The sequence below is a fragment of the Prinia subflava genome, chromosome Z, assembly GCF_021018805.1.
Source record: "Prinia subflava isolate CZ2003 ecotype Zambia chromosome Z, Cam_Psub_1.2, whole genome shotgun sequence".
Classification (NCBI taxonomy): Eukaryota; Metazoa; Chordata; class Aves; order Passeriformes; family Cisticolidae; genus Prinia; species Prinia subflava.
In genome coordinates this window covers 46,461,070-46,484,250 of record NC_086283.1, presented here as the reverse complement: position 1 = coordinate 46,484,250, position 23,181 = coordinate 46,461,070, and the positions used below count along the sequence as shown (strand labels likewise).

Sequence of the window (23,181 nt, the reverse complement as noted above, 5' to 3'; positions counted from 1 at the left end):
CTTCTTAAAAAAATCAGAGGTACTAGTAATTGCTGTGGCCTAAGTTCAAGTTCCAGGGGTTTAAATGTATTCTTAATACTTAATTTACTCCAACAGCTGACTTAACCATGGAAAAATGTATAGGTGCCAAGGAGACTCTCACAAGTTGACTAAGCTATTAGCCTCTGGGAATTTCATCCTGATACAGCTGGTACATATTAGGGGCTTTTGTGGGAAAACTCTATTTTATAGAATGTGAGGAGAAAAAAAGTGTAATTCACAAGATGATCAGAATACAAATGCTTTCTTGAAGGAATTTTTACTGTAAGCAAAGACCAGACAGGCAGGCAATCAAATTCAGTGGGAACAGAAGAATTAAAACTTAGGTTATACTATAAAAAATGCATAAGTGAATCTTAACTAGCATGGCTGGCAATAAGAAACATGTAAGCTCTACTGCTTTCCTTAAGCAACCAAGGTTTTTTTCTCACTTTGACATACCCATCTGAAAGCAATGACAGTGTTGAGGATGTTAACTTTTTCCATACTTCATGCAAATTACTATCTTGTGGAAAGGAGGACAGATACAAATTAGAGCCACCAGTGTAGGACAGACAACACAGAGGTTGATACTGGCCTTTTCCACTGTCTCTCTTCCTCACCCATCAGCCTAGATACTCATCAACACTTGCTAAATCCTCAGAAATGTGGGAGGTTTATCCTTCCCCCAGAAACTAATACTCTGGAGAGAAGCCTTGGGAACATGTGAAGATGCCCAAGGCATGCAGGCCACACCCCGTACAAAATCTTGATGAAGAAAGAGCTGTTCTGAGAACTGATTTTCAGTCTTAGTCAAACCTTCCATCTTGTGAGGCATTTAAGCTTTAATGGTGTGAGTTCTTTTGTTTTTTTCTGTTGTCCCCATTTTGTAGCCACTATCTGACAAGGTGATGAAGGAAACAGTATTATGGGTCTGTTACCTTGTGTGAAACTTTCAAGATTAAGACAGTAGCTTTTCCATTTTTCTGAAAGTTCTGAAAAATCACGCCGCTTTCTTCTAATGTTACATTTCTCAGCATGCGTCCTAGCAGATCTAGGGAAGGATGAACAGACTACTTTTCCTCTAGTCATTTTACTGACCCCCCTCTGAGGCAGTAAATGTTGAATCCCCTTTTTGTGAATTTCTGCTCTTGGGATGATGAGAAGGAATGGGAAACAAAAGCTCACACACAGTTTGTTCATCTGCCTTTGCTTTCTGAGGAAGCCTGATAATGTCTGCTAGGAGTAAGAGGATAAATTAACTCTTTTTATAGAGTATGTGAGCTTTAACACATTGCATGTTCAAAATATGCCAATATTGACAACATTTAGAGGGAAGTGAACAAAGCAAGAACTTGAAAAGGTAAGAATGATCACAGTCAAAGAGAATGAGAGTTGGGAGGTAGAAGGAATTGCTGGTAACTCCATATCCACATGTTTCTTCCAAGTGAATAATTAGAAGCATTATATTCAAGGATAATTTGGTAACTGATTCCCAGACATAGCTTTAATTTGAATTATTTCCCAGTTGTTTGATGGGTGTCAAACAATAACCAGCATCACCATTTTTTAAAAATCATATTCTCATTTAAAAGTGCAGTGAAAAAGATCCCTCTTTGTACCTCCTGGAAGCAGACAATAGGAAATGAATGAGCTGTCCTAGTTTAGAGCCTTAAAGTAAAAAAAAATCCAAAAAGTTTGTTTAGAAATATGTAATAAGCAACTCCTGTCTCCTTTACTTGCTAAAAGAAATTGTTTCCAGGGGAGGAAGTGGGATATTAGAGAAGCTTTTACGCTGCGCTCCCAAAGAACACTGTTTATAGTCACTGCCTTTGTTCTGGGACAGACAATCAGCATGAAGTTATTCCATGCCCCTTAAACTCCTAGCCTCAAGCTGAGGGACCAAGACTGTTGAAAATAATATGTACTTATAAGACAGTTACTTCAGGCACTTTGGGGGAACTCTGGAAGAAGATATGAGAGACAAACCAGAAGTTTTTTTAAATCTCTAACCTGAGGATCTTAATTGCAGATTTAGCCTCCTTGGAGGACTTGGAAGGATTGACTTGCAGTCCAGGCATCACATTGCCTACACAATTATGTATAGTTTCAAAGGCTAAAATGTATGGGCAGCTGCCAAATGTCAGTGTAGGATTATGGTTATCTGAACACCTAGGAGGACAGTCATAGCTGTATTTATTGTGGTTGTTCATGCATGAAACAGCAGTGGCAGATGTATAGTTCCTGTACATACCTACCTACTTTTCTGAGAGCACAGCTGGTTGGGGGATAATAAAAGAGATGATCAGAAATAAACCAAAGAAAGTGCTCAGTGCAAGTCATTATACTAATGCAAGGCCAAGGTTTTTTTCTTTTTAGTTCCATGAAACTTACTCATTTAATTAATGGCATTGAAGCCATACTCCAAAGTCTCTACCAAATGCTTAGGTCACTGGCAGATGAACCTTGGGGGTTTCCTGGCAAATTCTCTACTGTAAAAGCAGTCAGTAAGGGTACAAATGTGAAAATTGCTTAGTTCAATAGTTACAATATTTATGCTAAAATTACAACAGAGATTGATCACTTTAACTTAGCAAACCTTTTTTTTGTAGAAAATACGTAGACTTTAGCTTAAACACATTCACAAGCTGTAGTTTGTAGGTTCACAGAAAAATTTTTGCGTGTTGGCTTCCAACATGATAACTGAGGCTGGGTAACAAGAGTCTGCTTATGGTAGCCCCATGTAAGATGCTGAAAAAAATGTAACTCTATCCCAGCCAGAACCAGTACAGAAGTGCTATACACCTCTTACCTAGAGGCTTTAAAGTTATCCTGTGAAGGAGAACATTTGCTTACTGCCACTATATGTTGAAGTCGGTAAGTCCATTCTAAGGTGTCATAAGTCTGAAATGCAGTGTGTTTAGTGCTACAGACCACTACTTTTGGAGGACTGTTGCTGTGAGGCATCTTTTTTAAAGATGGGAGTGAAATTAGATGCTGAAGCTGTAACATGCCACTTTCAGAAAGTGATGTAATTCCACTGGCATTTTCTTTACCATATTGTTGAACTTTCCTATGTTTCCTATAGCTACTGTATGTATTTGTATGAGCTTTACTGTGTCTCTTAAAGTAATTACAGGTTTGAAACACTCAGGTGCTGTATGTTCATGTACAGATATGACAGCAAATAGAGCTTAAGTGGATTAGGTGGTTTAAAGGATGGGCAGTTCCAAGGGAATATCTACCAGCACATACTGTTCAGTGTCCTCCTTAGGTAACTGATGTGTTCTGAAGTTACAGTAATTTGTCCTTGTTATTGGGAAGTGTGAGAATCTTGATGTGAGTTCAGACTAAAAATTGAGGTAAATGATTCTCATCCGTTTGTGAAACGGCATGCACATCTGGGGCTGTCTTGGCTGTCTTGAGTAGTTTGTTTTTGTATGTACATTGAGGCTGTGCCAGTGGCATTTGTAAGCACATGATTGTACACCCTATTTATGTTACTTAAGTGTGTCACAGATTTAGTTTAGCTCTTCTCAGTGGTGTTGCATATGCTTTTTAATACTTCCTTTGAGGCGTCTCAGCTTTTCCTGATTATATGTCCTAATCTGTAAAAAAGATGAGGGTAAGTTAACATCTCATGGGTATTACAGCAGTTCTGTTGCCTGGAGCAATTATGTTACACTGCAAAAAAGCAGATACATATGTAACTGAAATAGCCAGTCATCCAGTTTACTGAGATAACCTACTTATGAACATAAAGAAGACTAAGTGTTAAGTAACTGTTCCTTAAAATAGAATTACAGTTTAAATGCAGGTCTTTAAAAATTCTTATTATATGTTTCTTTCTACATTGATTACCATTTATTATTATCTTGTTAAATGTAGGAAGTGATGTTAAATCAGCCAGTTGTTTTCATTATGCTCAGCTGGAACATAACATTATTCTCTTTTAGCAAGGGCTTTTTCTCAGTAGGGTACTTGTCTTACATTCAGTCATTAATAAATGTTGTAAATAGCACTCATATTGAAAAATACCTCATTAAGAATGATGAAAGTCAAAACAACCTGCTTGTTCAATAAATAAAATTAAGATTGCTGGTGTGAGCATTCTCTATTTATTCTGTTTCACAAAGATTTTTTTTTCCTGCAGTGCTTTATGTCTATGTGCTACTTCTCCAGTCCACCCTCATATTTTTATTGGTCCTGAAGTCTTCAAGTAGTAGCTGATTATACTGTCTTGACCCTGCATTCAACTATTAGCCTTGTTTTAAGACTGACTTTGCTGTGGGTTTTTTATTACTGTGCAGTTCTTTCCTGGTGTGTACCACTAATTGTAAAGTGGCCATCCCTACTATTGCTCACTCTTGGATGTCTTAAATACTTTAGCTTTGCTCTGTCTGTGGGAAAGCTTCAGAAAGTCTGTTTGTGATTGCCTGTGAAGGAAAATTTGAGAATGGCTCAATGTTAATTTCAATCTGTCTTTACTTTTGCTCTTAACTAAAGCAAAGTGCAAGGAAAAGATGCTATTGATTTGTCCTTTCCCCAAAATCTACTTTTAAGCAGGTGGTTTGATCCTTTGTGCTGTCCTTGGAGGCGTGTAAACAGTTGAGGAAAAGGAAGAATGTTCCATTGCTACTTCCATGTGGACCATTATACAGCTTAATTGTCTTTTGTCATGCTTTTGTCTACATAAATAAATATTCTTCATAAAGTAACTTAGGGACATTTTGGAAGATAGGGGTGAAATATTCTAAAAATAGTTAATTTGCTATCTGTGTTTTCAACACCTGTCCTTTGACTGCTTTTCTTAGCTTAGTCCTACTTTCACTTATATTAGCAAGGTTTGGCTTAGAGGACTCTTGAAAGTAAATAATGATTAAATAGCAGAGAACTACATGTTTCTCATCTCAAGACCTGCAGAAAGCCTGTTCAGACATTTCTACAGGTGACAACTGTGTGACTGATTTATTCCATCTCCTTAAGCATTTCCTGTAAACTCAGTCTGTCTAAAATGGCATGGCAAACAGCCATGGAAGCATTTTTAGTTTCTGAGGCATGTGGCTAACTTTGTGCTGCTGATAGCAGTCAATTCCTGAAGATGGATGTGAAAATTGTGTGCTAGAACAAAAGCCTTCTCACTCCACTCCACCTCAAGGTTCTCTGCACCTTCCAGACGTGAGGCTCCTACTGGCATGTTACTAGCTTCACCTCAGGATTTTGTACTGAAGTGTATCAGAGAGTCTTCAGCCTCAGTTTTATTGTTTTCTTTATAGTATGTTGGATTCTGCTTGTGAGAAGATTCTTCATTGCTCACTCAGCATGAGGCTGTGGATGGCATTTTTCTGACACTGTGATCTTCTTACTTAGGGAAAAGTGCTTCTTTATTGTGTTCAATTTCTCAGATAACAGACTATTCAGAAGTAGCCCTATAGTGTTTCTATTGAAGTGTTCTTCACAAACTCAACTTAGCTTTGCCAGTGATTTTGGAACAATTTTTGCTGTGGTAATTTTTGGTGTGGCTGTCTGAACAAAGACTGGGGTATTTGGTAAAAAAAATAATGTTAGCAGTTGGCCTATGCATATATTAGGAAGCACTTCACTTCTTTTTTTCAAGATCTGCGTAACTAAAATAGTTACGACCCCCAAAAGTGTTCCTCCAGAATTATAATCAAAACTATTTCCTTATTACTGAATGCTTGCAACTCAACAGTGAAATTGGAAAGATGTGAAATTTTCCACTGACTGGAAAATTGGAAACAACGCTGTGTTTCTTCTCTCAGAAACAAGTACAGCTAGGGATTACAGAGGAAATTGTTTATTCTGTACCATATAAATGATTAAAACCTTGCTAGTGTTTCCATCAATAGCTTTCCAATTAATTTTGTGGCATTTTTTAAAAGCAAGAAGACCAATTTTCAAATGCAGTTATGTCCACTTTTTTCCTGAATTTTCAAAAAAGCAAATTTGAAGTACTGCATGATGAATGGCTTGTATACATAAGAAAACACTTAAGCTTTCTTAGGCAAAACTGTAGCTATGATCTATTAAAAGTCTATTTGAACAGCTTGATCACTTTGGTTTTTTTGTTTTACAGATTTCCATCAGATTATTAGTACAAATGCAATTTCATTAATACATCAATTTTTACGGTAAAGATTTTTAAAAACTTGTTGTTCACTTCATGCTGGAATTGGCCTACAGCAAAACCAATTATTCAGGGTTACTTTGAAAATTTTCTGCCTTTATGGCCAATCTGTTTCTTTCCCTTCCATTTTCATTTTATGTGCAAAGGGGAGTTTGTCAGCTGTGTAGAATATAGGACTCAGAGCTTGAGAAGAAATGTATCAGTGGCTAGCTTTTGTGAATTAATATATTGTACCTTTCAGTGTGTGTGTATATATGTATCTTTCAATGTATCTGAAATGCTTGTACATCAACATATGGAGTGTGAGGAACAAACAGAATGACCTGGAAGCCTTGGTCAGCTCCCAGCAGCAGCTCAGGGTGGGTCAGCAGTGTGTGCCCGGGCAGCCAGGAGGGCAAACCCCACCCCGGGCTGCAGCAGACACAGCAGCACCGCTGTGCTTGGGATCATCCTGCTGCACTCAGCCGAGATGGGCCTCACCCTGAGCCCTGTGTGCAGGGCTGCCCCACGGGCTGAGAAGGGTGGGAAGGGCCTTGAATGGTCCAGAGGAGGGGAAAAAAAGGGTGGTGGAGGGGCTGGAAGGAATGTCCTGTGAGGAGCAGCTGAGGACTCTGGGTTTGTCTGCTTTGGAGGAGTCTGAGGGGTGACCTTATTGCCCTGAACAGCTTCCTGAGAGGGGATGAGGAGAGGGAGGTGCTGATCTCTTCTTCCTAGGATCCAGTGATGGTATTTGGGTGAGTGGTTCAAAGCTGTGCCAGGACAGGTTCAGACTGGACATTCAGAAGCATTTTTTAAATATAAGGACAATCAAATATGCTGGAGCAGGCTTACTAGAAAGGTGGTCAATGTCTCAAGCTGACAGTGTTTAAGAAGCATTTGGACAATGTCCTTAACAACACATACGTGAACTATGTCCTGAAGTCCTGAAGTGTTCAGGCAGTTGGACTAGATGATTATTGTAGGTCCCTTCCAGTTAAAATAGTTTGTTCTGTTCTGCTTCTCTTAAGCAGAATAAAGCTATAGACATGCTACTGTGGTCAGAAACAGCATTAGAATTTTAATTATTTCTGGTTGAAGAAAGTTGTCATTTTGTATGCCACTTTCTTTTCTTCATTTCGCTGTTTTCTTCCCTCAAAATTCCTAGTGTAATTGTTGTGATAATTACATGCATGCCAGTGTATACATCATTTATATCACCTGTATGCAAACAAAGCTCTTAAACTCAGTTTATGCCTGAAGCATACATTTACATCATAATAATTGTAAACATGTTTGCACACAAGCTACAAGTCTCTCCCTTCCAGGATATTTTTGATTGCAGAGCTTTGTACTGTTACACAGGTGATGCTAGATGACAGGCAGAAAAACTAGGCAGATTCATGTAAACACAGTTTTTACCATAAATAATTGTTCTAGCCTTAGCAATAGCCTTTGGTAGTTTAAGCTCATGTCATATTAATACATCTGTGTTTTACTTAACATACTTTTTTTGTATTTTTCCATTTGTTAGTGAATAGTATGAATAAAATTTGTTTGAAGAGGTTTTTTGTTTCCTGTTCTTAGTCCCACTCTCCAATTGCTAAAATAATTGAGAGGTACACTAGCATTCATGATCTTATGTATATGTACTCTTAACAGCTTCAAGAAGGTAATCAGGTAGATGATACAGTCAAAATTGGTTTTTTTCAGTATATGACATCTGAAGAACAAAGAACTCTCTGAAATTCAGCAAAAGAAATTGCTGAGTCCCGCACTTCCTGGGGAGGAACAACCTCAGGCACCAGCACAGGCTGGGGGCTGATCTGCTGGGAAGCAGCTCTGAGGAGAAGCACCTGGGGTTCCTGGTGGACAGCAAGCTGTCCATGAGCCAGCAGTGTGGCCAAGAAGGTCACTGGTGTCCTGGGGTGCATCAGGAGGAGCATGGCCAGCAGGCTGGGGGAGGTGATCCTGCCCCTCTCTCAGCCCTGGTGAGGCACATCAGGAGTGCTGTGTCCAGTTCTGGGCTCCTCAGGACCACAGAGACACAGAGCTGCTGGAGAGAGGGTCCAGGGAAGTTGTGGAGTCTCCCTCACTGGAGATATTCAAGAACTGTCTGGAAACAATCTTTGTCACGTGTTGTAGGATGTCCCTGCTTGAGCAGGGAGGTTGGACCAGATGTTCTCTTGTGGCCCCTTTCAGCCTTACTCATTCTGCATTGAATCAAGTAAAATAACCATGAAGGATGGAGATGTGATAGAAAAAAATAGTCTTGGCTTGCTTGTAAAAGTTTATTAACCCCCAAATTCTGACACAGTTATGGCATCAGTGTTGTACAGACTATCTTTGTTGGCTCTGAAATGCTTGTTCCCAGTTTGATCCTTGCATAGCACAATGGAGTTAAAATAGAGAATAAGATTTACTGTGTTTAAGTATCTGGCTGGAGATTAAGAACTCTCTGTGCAAAGTCTTTAATGGGAAGAAGAGGTATATAATTAATAATCAAGAAAAAAATTACTTCAAATCCTGCAATTGTGGAACCTGTTTTTCTAAGTAAAAAAGAAAATCCCAGTAGCTGTATGTTCTATACAAATATGAAAATGTACTAGTGCACAATTACTGGAAATTTTTATTACTCTTAAAATACCAATGGTATCTACAGGGCAAATTGACATTTATTGTCTGAGTTTTTAATGTTATACCTAATGTGTTTTCCATCAAAGATAATTGTTTAGTTTATTGTGTTATTATCCAGGCAGCCTTAGCTGCAGTTCAGTTGTCCAAAACGTTTTCTTTTGCTTTAGTGTCATACTTGCCTTAAGTTTTCTAGAACAGCTGCTTTCTGAAAGTGCCTTCCTTCACTGATACCTGAGACATATGTATATTTTGTTAACATTTTAAGTAACTTAAAATTTTAAGTAATTTTTAAGAAATTGTAAAAACCGTATTGAAAAATTATGATTATCTTGAAAAAAATAACATCTAGACATAAAACAGGAAATGTTGGAACAGCTCAGTTTAAAAGTACTTGTTTTTATTCTTTTCCCATCTCTTTCGCATTCCTGTCTTGTTCAGAGGAAGCATGAGGGAGCAGACAGAAGGGATGGCAGGCATAAACTAGGCATGATCCTAGACATTTCCAGTACTTCTAAAAGTTTCAGTAAGGACTTTTGCTTGTGTGTGCGATGCAGAATACAGCTGACAACTTTCTGTGTCCTTCAGTCAAGAGAAAGGGCTTCTGCACCATCTGTGATGTGCACTGAACTTTGAAACTTTGCAGCTGCTTTAGGATCTTTCTGTATCAGGAAAACGGTCCTTCTGCTGGAAGTTCTGAAGGGTTAATATTGTGGTTTATCCCCAGCTGGCATCTGAGCACCACCCAATAGCCTATTCTTTTCCGTACAGTGGAATGAGAGAGACAATTGGAAGGATAAAAGTGAGAAATTTGTGGGTTGAGATTAAGACAGTTTAATAGGTAAAGCAAAAGCTGTGCATGTGAGCAGAGCAAAACCAAGAATGTATTCACTACTTCCTTTATGGTCAGGCAAGCATTCAGCCCTCCTCAGAAAAGCAAAGCTCTGTCACACATAATATTGACAAATACTGCACTCATTGTGCAAATGAGTGGTTTAGGTTGCTTAAAAAATCACTGTCAAAGGTATTAGCAAAAGCAGGTTTAATACAAATTTGTGACTAGCCAAGTTCAGCGGCAAGGTTCACTCTATTACTTATTATGTGGATGAAATAAACAAAGCAAAACTGGATTAGAATCAGCTTAGAATGATTCACACAGAGACCAGAGAAGGAAAAGAGTAAGCATATAAAACGTAAGGTGAGACCCTCCCGCTGAGTCACAAGGTTCAGAGATGACACCCTTGCTTTCTAAATTCCTGATGGAGCCTAGGTGTGACTGAGTCCGAATTCAGCCACAGACCTGGAGACTTCCCTGCCCTCCTTGCTTGTGTATTAGACGGTTCTTGGTTGATGAAGAAGCTATTTAATGGTCGGGGAGTAGACTGTGTGTACAGAAAATGTCGAAAAATTCAGTTAGAGTTGACTTTATTTAAGAGGTTTGAAGCTGTATCTTCCTATCCTGTCCAGCTGATAGAAGTGGTGGGGATCTGGTCACTGTATATGTGAGGGAGGCAGTGTAATATATTTGTAAATGCAGTGCTGAGAGCCCAGTCTTGGAACTTTTAGTGCCCTCTGTGCTTTCTCTTGGGGTTTTATCTTTCTCATGAAGTACATCTCAGCATAAGGTATAAAGCAAACAGACACTCCTTATTCCTAGTTTAGGACGTACCATTTAAATCGCACTCATCTTAGTAATTTTTGCTAGTTTCTGTTTGAACCTGCCTAGAATTTTTTTTTTTATATTAATGGCTGAGGTGTGCCTGGAGTAAGAAATTAACAGAGCCATTCTATTCCAGGTTGTTTTGGTTTTTCCTTTTTTTAAGAATCCAAGTTCTGGACCTTTCTAGTTGGCAAGGTGAGCTGCAGAATAGCAGAGTCAAAGAGCTTTTAAAAAATCACAGCTGAGTATTTAAAGCTGAGTTATTGCTACTGGAGGGGTTTGATACCACAATCTGCCTTCCTCTGAAAATGAATACCACCCCTTGGTTTTGAGACTTCTTTTAAGGAAGGTGGTGTTGAATAGATGGAAAAGTTGGTCAAAGCATGACCAGTATGTACAAATAATGGGCAAATATCTATAAAATACTAGTATAAGAAACGTTATGGCTAAACCAGTTCTCTTTAAGGAGGCATCAACTCTTACAGGCACCACCTGGAGTATGCTGCAGGATGCATAAAATGTGTGAATTCTTGCAGACATTATTTATTCTGCGTCGTCCTGATGTTGTGTTGAAATTGCTTAAAGGGAACTTCTGCCTTTACTTGTTCATTCTTACTGTATTTTTAGTAAAGAAAAAATCTATTCATTATGAAGTGTTCAACTGTGTTACACTGGCAAATGAATCTCATATTAAAGCCTTTAAGAAAAATAGCTTTAACTAGAATTTTGTTGTTACTATTATGTCCAAAGGTTTCAGTGTTGTCACTATTAGTAAAATGTGGCATTGTGGCTTGATTGTATTTGTTCCTTCAGTGTCAGTTAATGTCTGATGCAACACATGGGATTGCATTTGTGAAAGAAAAAGTAGTGCTTCACTTATGGTATAAAGAAATAAAACATTTGAGATAAATGATTTATGCAATTTATGTGAGCTGCAGAGAAGGTGTAATCTCTGGATAGAACAGGGGACAGGTAATCATCAATGCTTGTTCTGACTTTCTTTGATCTTGGATGACTCATTCTGCAGGCATTATCAAAAGAATTCAGATGTAGAATACACTGGATGAGAACTGAGCACTCTCATTTCTTTCTTACATGTAGAATGAGTCTCATAGATTCATGGAATATACTGATTTGGGAGGTCCCTTTCTGCAGCAGTCCTCTCCAGTGTCTCATTCCCCAGTCTCTCTGCATATCCAGAGTTGCCCCATCCCAGGTGCAGAACCTGGGACTTGTCCTCGTTAAAGTTCATACAGTTGGTTATTGCCCAGCCCTCTGTCAACGTCTTTCTGCAGGGCCTCTTGATAGTATGATTAGGCAATGTAAGTTAAGCGGATACTGAATCATTATTGAGAAGAAATCCTTATTAAGAAAATCATGTTGTAGTAGTAGTGATAATGTTGTTGTTACTGATGGCCATTGATACTTTGTAGTTCCTTGCTGGAAGGCTGGTTTTGTTTGAGGAGGATTTCAATAACTTATCATCCTCTCTGAGTTAGTGGAACCTGTTTGTATAGGAAGGTAGCTCAAAATGAATAGATAAGCATAATCAGTATGTTTCTGACTATTCCTCTTCATGAAGTGTTTGTAATACAGCTAGCATTGCAGCTAGCTGAATTGTCCTCTGTCATAGGAGTTAAGTGACAACATACTGTAGGTGAGCACCTGAAGCGTGCACAGTACTAGAATTCATCACTTGTGCAGTTGTACATGTGTGCATATGTGTATGATTCTTCAGCACGAAGTAAAACTGTCATTTGACCTTCTTCTTGTCCTAGGACCTGAGCCTTCTTGCTCTAGCTTTTACGATTTCGCCTATTCCCTCTCTTTTTACAACTTGTCATTTGGTTTCACCTGTGTTCAAATGCAGCATTTGACAATAGCTTTAGCTATAGTTAGAGACCCGTTTGATCTAGTTTCCATTCTGTGGCCTTAAACATACCCAGAGTTACTGCTTGTTACAGCAATGTTCACCCCGCAGTACAATGAAACATGATGAACATAAGGGACAGACTTCAGCAGTATGATTGCATTGCATGAGCTCCTATTCTTATTTCAAAATTGCACCTAAAATTGTTTTAGTTGATCTATCAATTTAGCAAATGTATTTGCAAATACGCTGAGACTAAAATTTTCATTTATAAGAGAAGAGAAATGATTATTCTGACAAACATACACTAATAGGTTAGTATCACAAACTCACAGAATATTCTAAGTTGGAAGGGACCCACAAGGATCATCGAGTCCTACATTTAAGCAGCTTGTACAGGGATTGAATGCATAATATTGGTATTATTGCCACTATGCTGTGATCAACAGAGCTAAACTCATTATTTTGCCTTAGACAGGCAACAAAACCCCCCCACATTTTATTCAGTGGCTGGTGCCTTTAAAGAAATATATATAATTTTGCTTATGCTTTTTTACTACTCCTGGACCTACAACTCCTGTGACAGTAAACACTGTTATAATTGGTTTGTTACTCTGTATGCTGTTGTCAGCTTCTTCCTGCATCTCAGTGAAGATGCCTTGTCAGACACCAATTTTTAACTGTATCTGTTGGAACTTTCAGGGCTTTAGTTGTTGTAGAGACTGTCTTGAATTTGGGCCACCTAGTCAAAAGATACATCAAGAGGGAGAAATTTGTGTTCATACAGGCTTTTTCCTTAGGAGAACGAAATGTGGCCATAATAATTAAGTCTTAGTAGCAAATGGTGTTCAAGATACTTGGTATGGCACTTGAAATGCATTTTTAGATGCCACTTTAAAGGAAAGGAGCAGTCAGAGGTGAAATGCCGCTGCCTCTCTGGATCAGGAGGAAATGGTTTGTAACAAGGTAGTGTTTTCTGTTTATGTACCTAATCTAGCGTAACCACTTATTTTCCTAGGAAGCTTTGAGAAAACTGTTAGGATCTCCAAATGCTTCCTTTTTCAAAGTCACTCTTTCCTAGTTTCTGTTGTTGTTTGAGTTTTGTTGGTCTATATTTGCAATTTGCTTTTGTTTACTTTCTGCACTACAGGTTTGGGATCTCCTCCCAGTTTTAGGGTTTTTTTGTTTGTTTTCTTACTTCTTTTTCTGAGGTTTGCTTAACTCTTGCCACTTCTTGTGGAATATGGGGCTGTACTTGTAGAAGTGCTGCAGCCGATGCTCAGCAGAAGGCCCTGTGGGAAGGGCACGGCTGCACGGTTGCAGTCGGCTGAGGGCTGAGAGGCAGTGAGGAGAGAGGAGAGCGCCAGCTGAGTGACAGCTGGAACTGAGATTGGGATTGGCTGGAGGGGCGCGTGGGCAGCGTATGAGCAGAAAGCTGATTGGCTGGCAGACGCGTGGACAGCAGCCCTGCCGCTGGGCCAGCCAATGGGTGCCCTTCTTCTGTTGAGGTCTGTTAGGCCTTGGTTTGGTTCCAGGTATGTCTGCTGGAGATTAAAGATCTAAAAAGGGTGTGATTTCTGCCATAAAGGGATCTTCTTTGGATGTGTCAGGAGGTGCCTGTCGCTTTGCTCCCCATTGCTACAATTTCTCTTTTCTCTGCTCAGCATACCTTGCTAGGATGATTTTCTATTGGCTTGGCTAAACCACATGTTACTGCAGCCCCGGTTATTCCTTATGACAGTTCCATGAAACAAAAAGAACTTAGCTCAGGGAGTGCTGTTCCAGAGTGCACAGACATGCCATTTCTGTTAGTACATTCTTTCAGTGGTGGCTTCCACAAAAAAATGTGAGAAAAATGTAATAGCTGCACTCTACACATACACAATAGCACCTTACTTTGCTGAGTCACTTCTATTTCTCTTCAGGAAGGTTTCATTCACAAAACTAGACAAACACAAGAACTTTCCTTGTATTAAAAGCCCATCTTCCAGTTTGGGAAGACACAAAGTAGTTTCCTGGTAATTGTTCTGCAGCCTATTATCGAGGCTTTGTCAAAACTGGGAGCTATTACAGACTCTTCAAAGAACCATGAGTCTTTCATAAGGTACTATTCAGCATGGCAAACAGCTGTGTAAATCTGCAAGAAGAGCTTAATGAGGGAGGCAATGAAAAAATATTTATGCTAATCAGGTTTTCTGCATCAGTTCAGGAAGAAGTTGATGTGATATTTGTGACATCATACAGCTTGAAATCACTGTTTCTAAAGCCTCTGCATTTCCATCTGATTAAGTATCTGCTGTATAATCTTTTGCCATTTTTGTATAAGTGGATTTCAATCTTCTGTGCATGACCGTTCCAAAAATATTGTGAAGGCTTTCTCCTCAAGTTGTCTGCTGAAGGTAGAGGAGGAGCAGGAGCATCTGTGGTGCTTTGGTAAAAAGAATAATTTTGGTAATCAGGCCCAGTTAATTGCAATACATTCTTTCTGTAAACTACCAGTGTGATAGCCTGGGCCCGGATAGGAAGGCTGGGTGTCACCACAGGATTTCAGGTGCGAAAGTCCCTTTGGTGGCGAAATAAATGAGAGATGGGCACAATCTGCCAACTTGAAAAAGAACTTTACTAAGAGGTAAAACAACAAACAGCAAACTGAGCTCAGTATGAGGTGCACCAAAAAAGACCACAAGCGGGGTGGGGGTGGTTTACAGTCATTTATATAGGATAGGATAAGGTGGAACCTGAGGGCTGGGAACCAATTGGGAGAGAGGATTAGGAATATGCAAAATATTGCAGCAAAAAGTAACCAATGGTAACAAGGGGAACAGAGAACTTTCTAGTCTAATTAACATAGAGAACTCCCATGGGGCCTTGTGGATGAGGTTTCTCTCACCCTGACCAGGGGGATTTTTACCATGGCCTCAGCTCGAGGCTTTCTTTGACCCTGACATACTAGGCAATTCTGCAAGGAATATATGTCTGAGCAAATAGTGATTCATCTGGTACCTTGAATATTTTTTTGAGTCAGCTAGGTTGACAGAGCTAGAGGAAATTTTTCTGAGAAAACCAACCTTTTGTGTTATTAATTTCATTGTTCTACCAATCTACAGTGCAGAAACCTTCACTGAGATGGTAGTGCCATGGAAATGATTTGTCATACATAGCAATGCAGCATTTGGAAGCAACTGAGTTGATGCTGCAGATAGATGCATACTTTCTCAAGCTTAACCTCTCTTTGTGCTAATGTATTACATGGACTTGAATTCTGTAATGAGATTGCCATACAATCAAACAGGAGAAGGTAGAGATTACTTCTGTTCCAGGTTCTGTAACAACATTCTTTTTCACTGTCTGGAGTTGACAGCTAGTCCTGTTATAGAGATCTGCTATTCAGTGCTGTGGAGACTCAAAGTAGCTAAAAGCCCTTGCATTAAACTGAGAACTTGAAGAAAAAGATTGTATTATGGCTAATAATATGCACTATATTGTTACAGAAGTCTGAATCCTGTAAGGAAAACCTGGATATTATTTAAACATAATACTATGGTTAGCCTTCTTCATGTACTTCACTATATGATGGAGTGCTGTGTTGTTTTCCCCCTTCTCCAACAATAAAGTTTTCAAATTTGAGATGAAAATTTCCTATCCATCAAGTGGAGATTTTATGCAAGCAAGAAAAATTTGCCTGCAAAATGCAGGTTGAATTGTGCACAGATATATCCTACTTGAGTGTGTAGTTTTTTAACAGTGGACTATTGTCACAGATGTACTCATGTGGTTTGCTTATGAATTTCAGAATTTTTTTTTTGCTAAATACCATTTTTTCTCTGTTTCAGTGTGCAAAGACCCACCCTACAAAGTTGAAGAATCTGGATATGCTGGTTTCATTTTACCAATTGAGGTTTATTTCAAAAACAAGGTATGGAATCTCATGTTTTTCATAAGAAATAAATATCATTTGGAAGTGAGGGGTTTTTTAAGTTTTGCAGTTTAGTTTGTAAACTTGGGTAAGAATTATATTTAAAGCTATCTTTATCAATGCTGTTCCTCAACCCAGTATTACTGTAACATGTAGAAATGCATAATTGTATTTCACAGATTCACAGAACGGGTCAGGTTGGAAGGGACCACAGGGGGTCATCTGGTTCAACATCCCTTCTCAAACAGAGCCATCCCAGAGCACAGGCGCAAGGCTGTGTCCAGACAGTTCTTGAGTATCCCTAATGAGGGAGACTCTACAACCTCTCTGGGCAATCTGTTCCAGTGCTTGGTCACTGCAGGTTAAAGAATCTCTGCCTCATGTTCAGGTGGAGCTTCCTGTGTGTCAATTTGAGGCCATTGACTCTTGTACTATTTGCTTGGCATGATCAAACGTGGATCCATCATCTGACAGCCTCTCTTCAGATACTTGTAAACAGTAAGGTCCCTCACAATCATCTCTTCTCAAGGCTGAGCAGGCCCAATTCTTTCAGCCTTTCCTGCTAAAAAAGATTCCCTTTTCATTTTTGTCATCCTGTGCTGGACCCTCTCCAGCAGCTTCATGTCTCTCTTGTACTGAGGAGTCCCACAAGTGAACACAGGACTCCAGATGTGCCTTACTTGGGCAGAGTAAAGGGGCAAGATCACCTCCCCCAGCCTGCTGGCCATGCTCCTCCTGATGCACCCCAGGACACCAATGACCTTCTTGGCCACACTGCTGGCTCATGGACAGCTTGCTGTCCACCAGGAACCCCAGGTGCTTCTCCTCAGAGCTGCTTCCCAGCAGATCAGCCCCCAGCCTGTGCTGGTGCCTGGGGTTGTTCCTCCCCAGGTGCAGGACCCTGCGTTTGCCTTTGCTGAAGCTCAGACAGTTCCTCTCTGCCCCCCTCTGCAGCCTGCCAGGCCCTTCTGAAGGGCTGCACGGCCCCCTGGGGTATCGGCCGCTGCTCCCAGCTCTGTGTCATCAGGGAACTGCTGAGGAGGCACCTGCCCCTCATCCCAGTCACTGATGGAGAAGTTTAACAATATTGCACCCAATATTGACTCTTAGTGAACAGTGTTTAGTAGATAACTCTGTGAAATTAAAATTACCTTATTGAAGAAGAGAAGTGTAATATAATTATTCAGAAGAATTACTACCCCTGCTAAAAAGTGGCAGACTTTAACTAATGCTTAAAGAGCCACTTAAACTTGAAGAAAAGACACCAGTCTTGCTTATTTTGATTACATAATGAACTCATTGTTCATTTTAGTATTACAAATCTTTATAATTGGTTATGGTTTTGATCTTTCAAAATAGTGTTTTTTTAGTCTTGCATCCTTTGTCTGTTAAAAAACATTCTTTTAGACTACATGTGAGTACTTAGTATATTCAGCATTACCAGGCTCAACCCAAATCCAGTGCCATTCTACAAAACATTATTGTGATACCTCACATTCTAAGTAATTGCTGCACTTATTGTGAGTCTCTCAAATAGCAAATACAGAGGTTTTCTTTAATTGTACTTAATGGTGTGCATTACTAATAACTAGTTACATGAAAAGAACTGGATTTATGTGAAATAAAAGAGCAAAATCTTGCAAAGTTTAATGTTCATTACCTTAATATCCAAAGTTATTCAGGTTCCCTTTATATGCTATGTGCCTTGGTGGAGCTGTTATGGTACTTAATGTGATTCAAAGATACCTGTATGTTTATTTTATATTATCAAGATGTAGTTTGAAATTACTATTTTAATCAAGTCAATATTATGTCTTTAATGTGCTGAATGTTTGATAAAAAATTAAAACAGAAAGAAAATAGATATGCATTGTAAAAGACTTTTTCTGGAACCCCGATCACTTAAAATTTCTTTTGGGGTTAGCTGTGTGTGCCTTCAAGTATGTATCCCAGTATCCTTTTGTCTTTCACAGAAAGCCCTGTAAAGTTGAGGTGTGGGTAGTTCTGTTCAGGCACTTTGGAAGTTGTAGGTTTTGAATGGGTATTTCTGACATGTTCCCTGTATCAATCTGTGACTAGCAGGTCTTGATTTATCCTGTTTTCTGTTGGAAATGAAACTGAACTGCCTCAGTGAGTTGATCAGACTTTTTGGTATGCTTTTTAGCGCTGTTTCTATTAAGGAAGCTGTTTTGATTGATTCAGGAAATCTAATGAAAAGCAGCCCAGTCTCTTCAACTCATTTATTAAATGCTCATCCCACAGACAAAGTAGAAGACAGTGAGTCAATCATTGAGCATCTCTACAGAAAGCTTCCTGTACAACATTCATCTTTTTGTTTTCCACTCAGACTTGTGGCTGCTTTTTCTGACTGTGGAGACTGCAATTCTCTGGTGTTCCCCAGCCGAAGTTGTGGCTTAGACTGAGATGAAGAGGGTGGCAGTGATTCGAACCTGCCTTACCCTCAAGCAATGCATGGAATTAGGAAGTTTGCAAACATCTCTCACCTCTTTTTGGTGTCATGTAGTACAACAAGCAGCAGTTGGACTATGAGTCAGTTAGGCTGTCACACAGCTGCAGCAGCATGCACTTCCCTAGGGTGCGTGCAATACAATGGAAGAGTGGCACAAAAATTGAGCTGGCAAATTAGTACTTTATCCTGGCTCAGCTGCTCTTTCCCCCCTAAGGCAGTTCACAGGCATTCCGATGCAGGAAAAAAAGGAGATAGAAGGGGAAAGAGGAGACATAACATCATCATTTATTAAAGGTAGACAGCTGTTGAATTTCTAATTCAGAAAATACCCTTATGGATAGAGAAAGGTGTACAGGAAACCACCTGGACTAGAAAGGGTTAAAGGGTTCCTGTTCCAGAACTAAACAGAAGTTGATGGAAAATTTAATACGTATTTCACCATGATAGAAAAATATTCCAAGCTTTAAAGAGTTGCAGAAATTACAACCAATCACTGCTTCCAAATTCAGCAACAGCAGGTTATAGTTTTTAGTCATTGAGACAAAGTCCTTAAAATGCTTTAGGTCAAAGCTTCCTGCTCTGGAAAATGCAGTTCATATAGGATAAGGCTCAAACTGCAGCACATTCTGTCTCCCCAGTATTGAAATAGTGGCAGTATAGTGGTACTGATCGTCTTTTGTGTGGTAAGTCTGCTTTTTAATCACTAGGTATGTTCATCTGACTTTCCACAAAATTGTTTGAAGAGTACCATTTATGAATTATTGCAACTTGGCTTTTAGGGCAAAGTTGCTGGTACCAATGCGTTGCCTGTAACAACATTGCAGTTTTCTAAGCAGATAGGGAATAAATAGCTTCCGGGTTTTTTCTGCATGAAATCTTGTTAATATTTCTAACAACAAGAAGAGTATCCATATTTGCCTTTGAAAATGGTGTCATTTATTTCTGTGAACTTTGACAGAACTGTGAAAATAGTTCATCTAGGGGAACCGCTTTCTTTTGTCTTCAGAAACAGGTGACTGTATGGCTTTGTCTTCAGAAAGAGACAACTTCAGGTCTCCTTTTGTGGTTTCTGCTCCAAGTCTAGAGCGGGACAGATTAGGATGTCCCTTGGCTGTGTTTGAAACCTCTGATTTAACTTTTAGAATAACTGAGATTTCTACGCTCTCTGTTCTTCCCATACTTGGAATCCCAACTCAAAATTCAGACAGGTTAATGTGAGTTTCTAAAGCATCTGTCACACAACAGAACATGTGTTTTGATTTCATGCAGTGTTGGATATGTACTAATGTTTTGCTGTATCTCTTCCTTCTCTTCCCTCATGGTTCCCTTTTTACCGAAACTTTTTTCAAGTTGACTTTTTATTTTGTTCTTTCCGAAGGCTTGATTTGGTCACTTCCAGTGCACATCAAGACCTTTGGAGGAAGGGCTTCTTAATGGCATCTTAAAAAAAGCACTTAATGCACATATAGCTTCTAGAAGGAACTGTGTAAATGTGTAACACAAAATGGGCTTAGTTTGTAATACCAGACAGAAGATACTGAAGTCTGTTTGGTGCAAGCAGTGTCCTTTTTCAGCTGAGGCTTTCTCAGGCCACTAGAGTACTGGTGATTTGTCTTGAGATAAATCTACCTTTTCTGTTTTTTTCTTTTTCTGTATTGGTACAGGGAACATTCAATTTCATTTTTTTACTGCAGTGACAGAGAATTTTAATTGCTTGAAAGTTTTGGTGAAACACTAGAAATCTATCTGACCACACTGGTTCAAGACAATGAGATTTCTCTAAGAAATGACCAGACCCCATAAGTAGGAGATCAAGTATAGTTGGGTGCAGCAGATTCATACTTTCCCCTTTCTATAACTTGTGAAGAAATCAATTGTTTGGTTTCAGTGGAGAAATTTGTGTTCAAAACTTACTACACTGTGTTCAGTACTCTCTATGGCTCAGAAATGTCATTGTGTTTTTGACTGAGTTACCTTTTGTCGGCTGAATCATGATACTTGCTTATGTGCCTATGTGTAGCCTGGGCCAAACATAACTTAACAGTGTCAAGTAAGCCTTGTCAGGATTTCATGAAATTCATGCATTTTACTTTGTGTTATCATGGGCTGATAGGAGCTTCTCTGATTCTCTGATTTACTGCAGCTCAACTGACACTTGGTAAATTCTGTATGTGTCTGAGAACACAGAGAATGGTTTAAAATTATGTAATTTTTATTGACAGTCCTTCTGTAGCCTTTGTTTTCAACTTAGTTAGTTTTGGTGCTAGATGTTTCTATCTGGTTATTTTCAACCCTCAGGAAGAACCTAAGAAAGTTCGATTTGACTATGACTTATTCCTGCACCTTGAAGGCCACCCACCTGTAAATCACCTCCGCTGTGAAAAGCTCACATTCAACAACCCGACAGAGGAATTCAGAAGAAAGCTGCTAAAGGCAGGAGGGGTGAGTCCTGCACCCATGTCAAAAGCCATCACAATAAAGATGTTGCTGCTTCTTGCTGGTGCATGATTAGTATAATGAGAAAGATTGACCTAACAGTGAAACTAAGTGAAATGTTTTTGTGATTAACTTCATACAGGAGCTCGGTATGTGTCTTTAAGTAGAACGATGAACAAATAAGCATGTGCATTTCTTAAATACACGATACTGTGTTGGAAGTAAGAAGACAATAAAATGTCTTTCATTGAAAGAGAAATGGTTCTGTATTAAGCAGAATAAATTCAGTGGTTACAAGGTAGAACAAGCCAAAACTCTAACTATAAACAAACCTACTTAAATCTATGTAATATGTTAACACAGTCTGAATCAGTAAAATGTAAGGACTTCTTTATGTCTTGCCAGAATTAAGTGATGTGAAAAAGCTTGCCCATTTGGAGAGATGAGAGGGCCCGAAAGGCCAAACCTTTAGGTTTATGCTTTGTCTGTTAGTGGAAACTGTTCTGCTGTGTTTCACACAATGACAGCATAATTCATTCTGTCAGGGACTATCAGAGGCTCAGCCATGAGGTCTGCTCAGAACTTAACCCCTATTTGCTGGGGTGTGAAACTCTCCCTGGGCTCAGCTCCACTGCTGGGCCATCTTCATGGGCCTTGAGCCTCTCATGTGTCAGAGTGGGCTGCTGCCTCATGCCTCCTTCCACACACCGCTGTGAAGAGCCTTTGTCTCCTCTATTCCCTCTGATCAGTGCCATGCTGCTGGGAGGGAATGGAGGAGCTGTTGGATGCCCCTGAAGCCATCCCTCCTTTTACCTGAGCCAGCCATAGGCCTGTAGCTGCTTCTTGCTGCACGGTCTCCAGCCCCACGGTCTCAGTTCCTCCTCTCATCTCCCACCGTTTTGTTGGTGGTGTTTGAGATCCAGACTGTAGGCAGTGTGTAGAAAGGGTCTGACAAAAACCAAGCAGATGATATAGTTCTGACCCTGCCCTGACTCCAGGGCTGTGACCACCTCACAAGAATTGGGACACTGATGGCCATCATTGGTGCCTGAGCCTCTGGCTCAGCTCACAGCCCTCCTGTGCCCAGGCCATTCTCCAGAGCTCTTTTACAGCCCTAGCCTCCTGACTGCACAACTCTGCCTTGCCGGGACGGTTCTTGGTATTTGGCATTTGTCCTCATTTTATTTCATGAGGCTGCTGTTATCCCATTCTTCCATACTGTCTGCGTCCCTCCTGCAAGCCCTGCTTGCTCTGAAGTGTCAGATGCTTCACTTCCCAGTTGATTGTTGCTTGCAGACCTCATGGGTGTATTTTGCCTCCTTTACCAAGTCACTGATAGAGATGTTAAGAAAACCTTCGTGGTGTGAAATATTAAGTGTTAATGCCGGTGGCTATCTTTATTTTGAAATAGGCATAGCAAAAGTGGGTAACCTTTTTTGGTACCTTCAGATTATTATAGGTTCTGGGCTGGAGGTAAGAGTGAGCTAGTGTGAGAATCTTCAGTCTGCTGAAGAGAGCCTTTGAAAACAGAGCAAAACCAAGCAGCATGTTATACTATGAAAGACCCTGTTGCTCTCCTGAAGAAAAGAATTGTTACAATTATAGTTACATTGAAGTAGACGGATGAGCAATGTTTTGTGTTTGCATTTATAAGGTGGGAGAGAGTTTTTCGTGTGTTTGCAAATTAAACATCAAGATTGTATTCTGGAAAACATCATGAGTGTTGCTTTAATATTTGTTAACAACCGACTGGATAAGATGAATAAGTTTTAACCACAAGTGTAATAAATTTAAGTAATGCTAGGGGAGAATTTGGAGTTGAGGAGTAGTGGTTAAGAAGGTTAAAATAGGAAGCTTCCTTTTTACTGCTAGTTTTCTGTGCCTTTTAATTTTAGTTTTCTTGAGTTAACAAAAGCAAGAATGTTACCTAAGTGTGAACAACAAAATTTGGTGTGTTTGGTCAAATTCTTTCCCTGAATATAGAGAGTGACCAGTATGATCACTTTTAAAATGCATTGCTTTATTGCCTTTTGTCTGGATGCCTCAGATTGCA

At 39.6% G+C, this 23,181-nt stretch overlaps 1 protein-coding gene across 4 annotated transcripts in view; it reads left to right on the top strand.

The window, feature by feature from the left end:
• Positions 1-23,181, top strand: part of MLLT3 (MLLT3 super elongation complex subunit) — a 120,895-nt gene that overhangs the window by 40,630 nt on the left and 57,084 nt on the right. For 2 of the 4 annotated variants that reach the window (XM_063422052.1, XM_063422053.1), the window contains exons 3-4: positions 16,140-16,222; positions 20,991-21,134. In XM_063422052.1, coding sequence (XP_063278122.1) covers positions 16,140-16,222; positions 20,991-21,134 — 227 coding nt within the window. The remainder of the gene's footprint in view (positions 1-16,139; positions 16,223-20,990; positions 21,135-23,181) is intronic. The other 2 variants (XM_063422054.1, XM_063422055.1) reach the window with 1 other exon arrangement.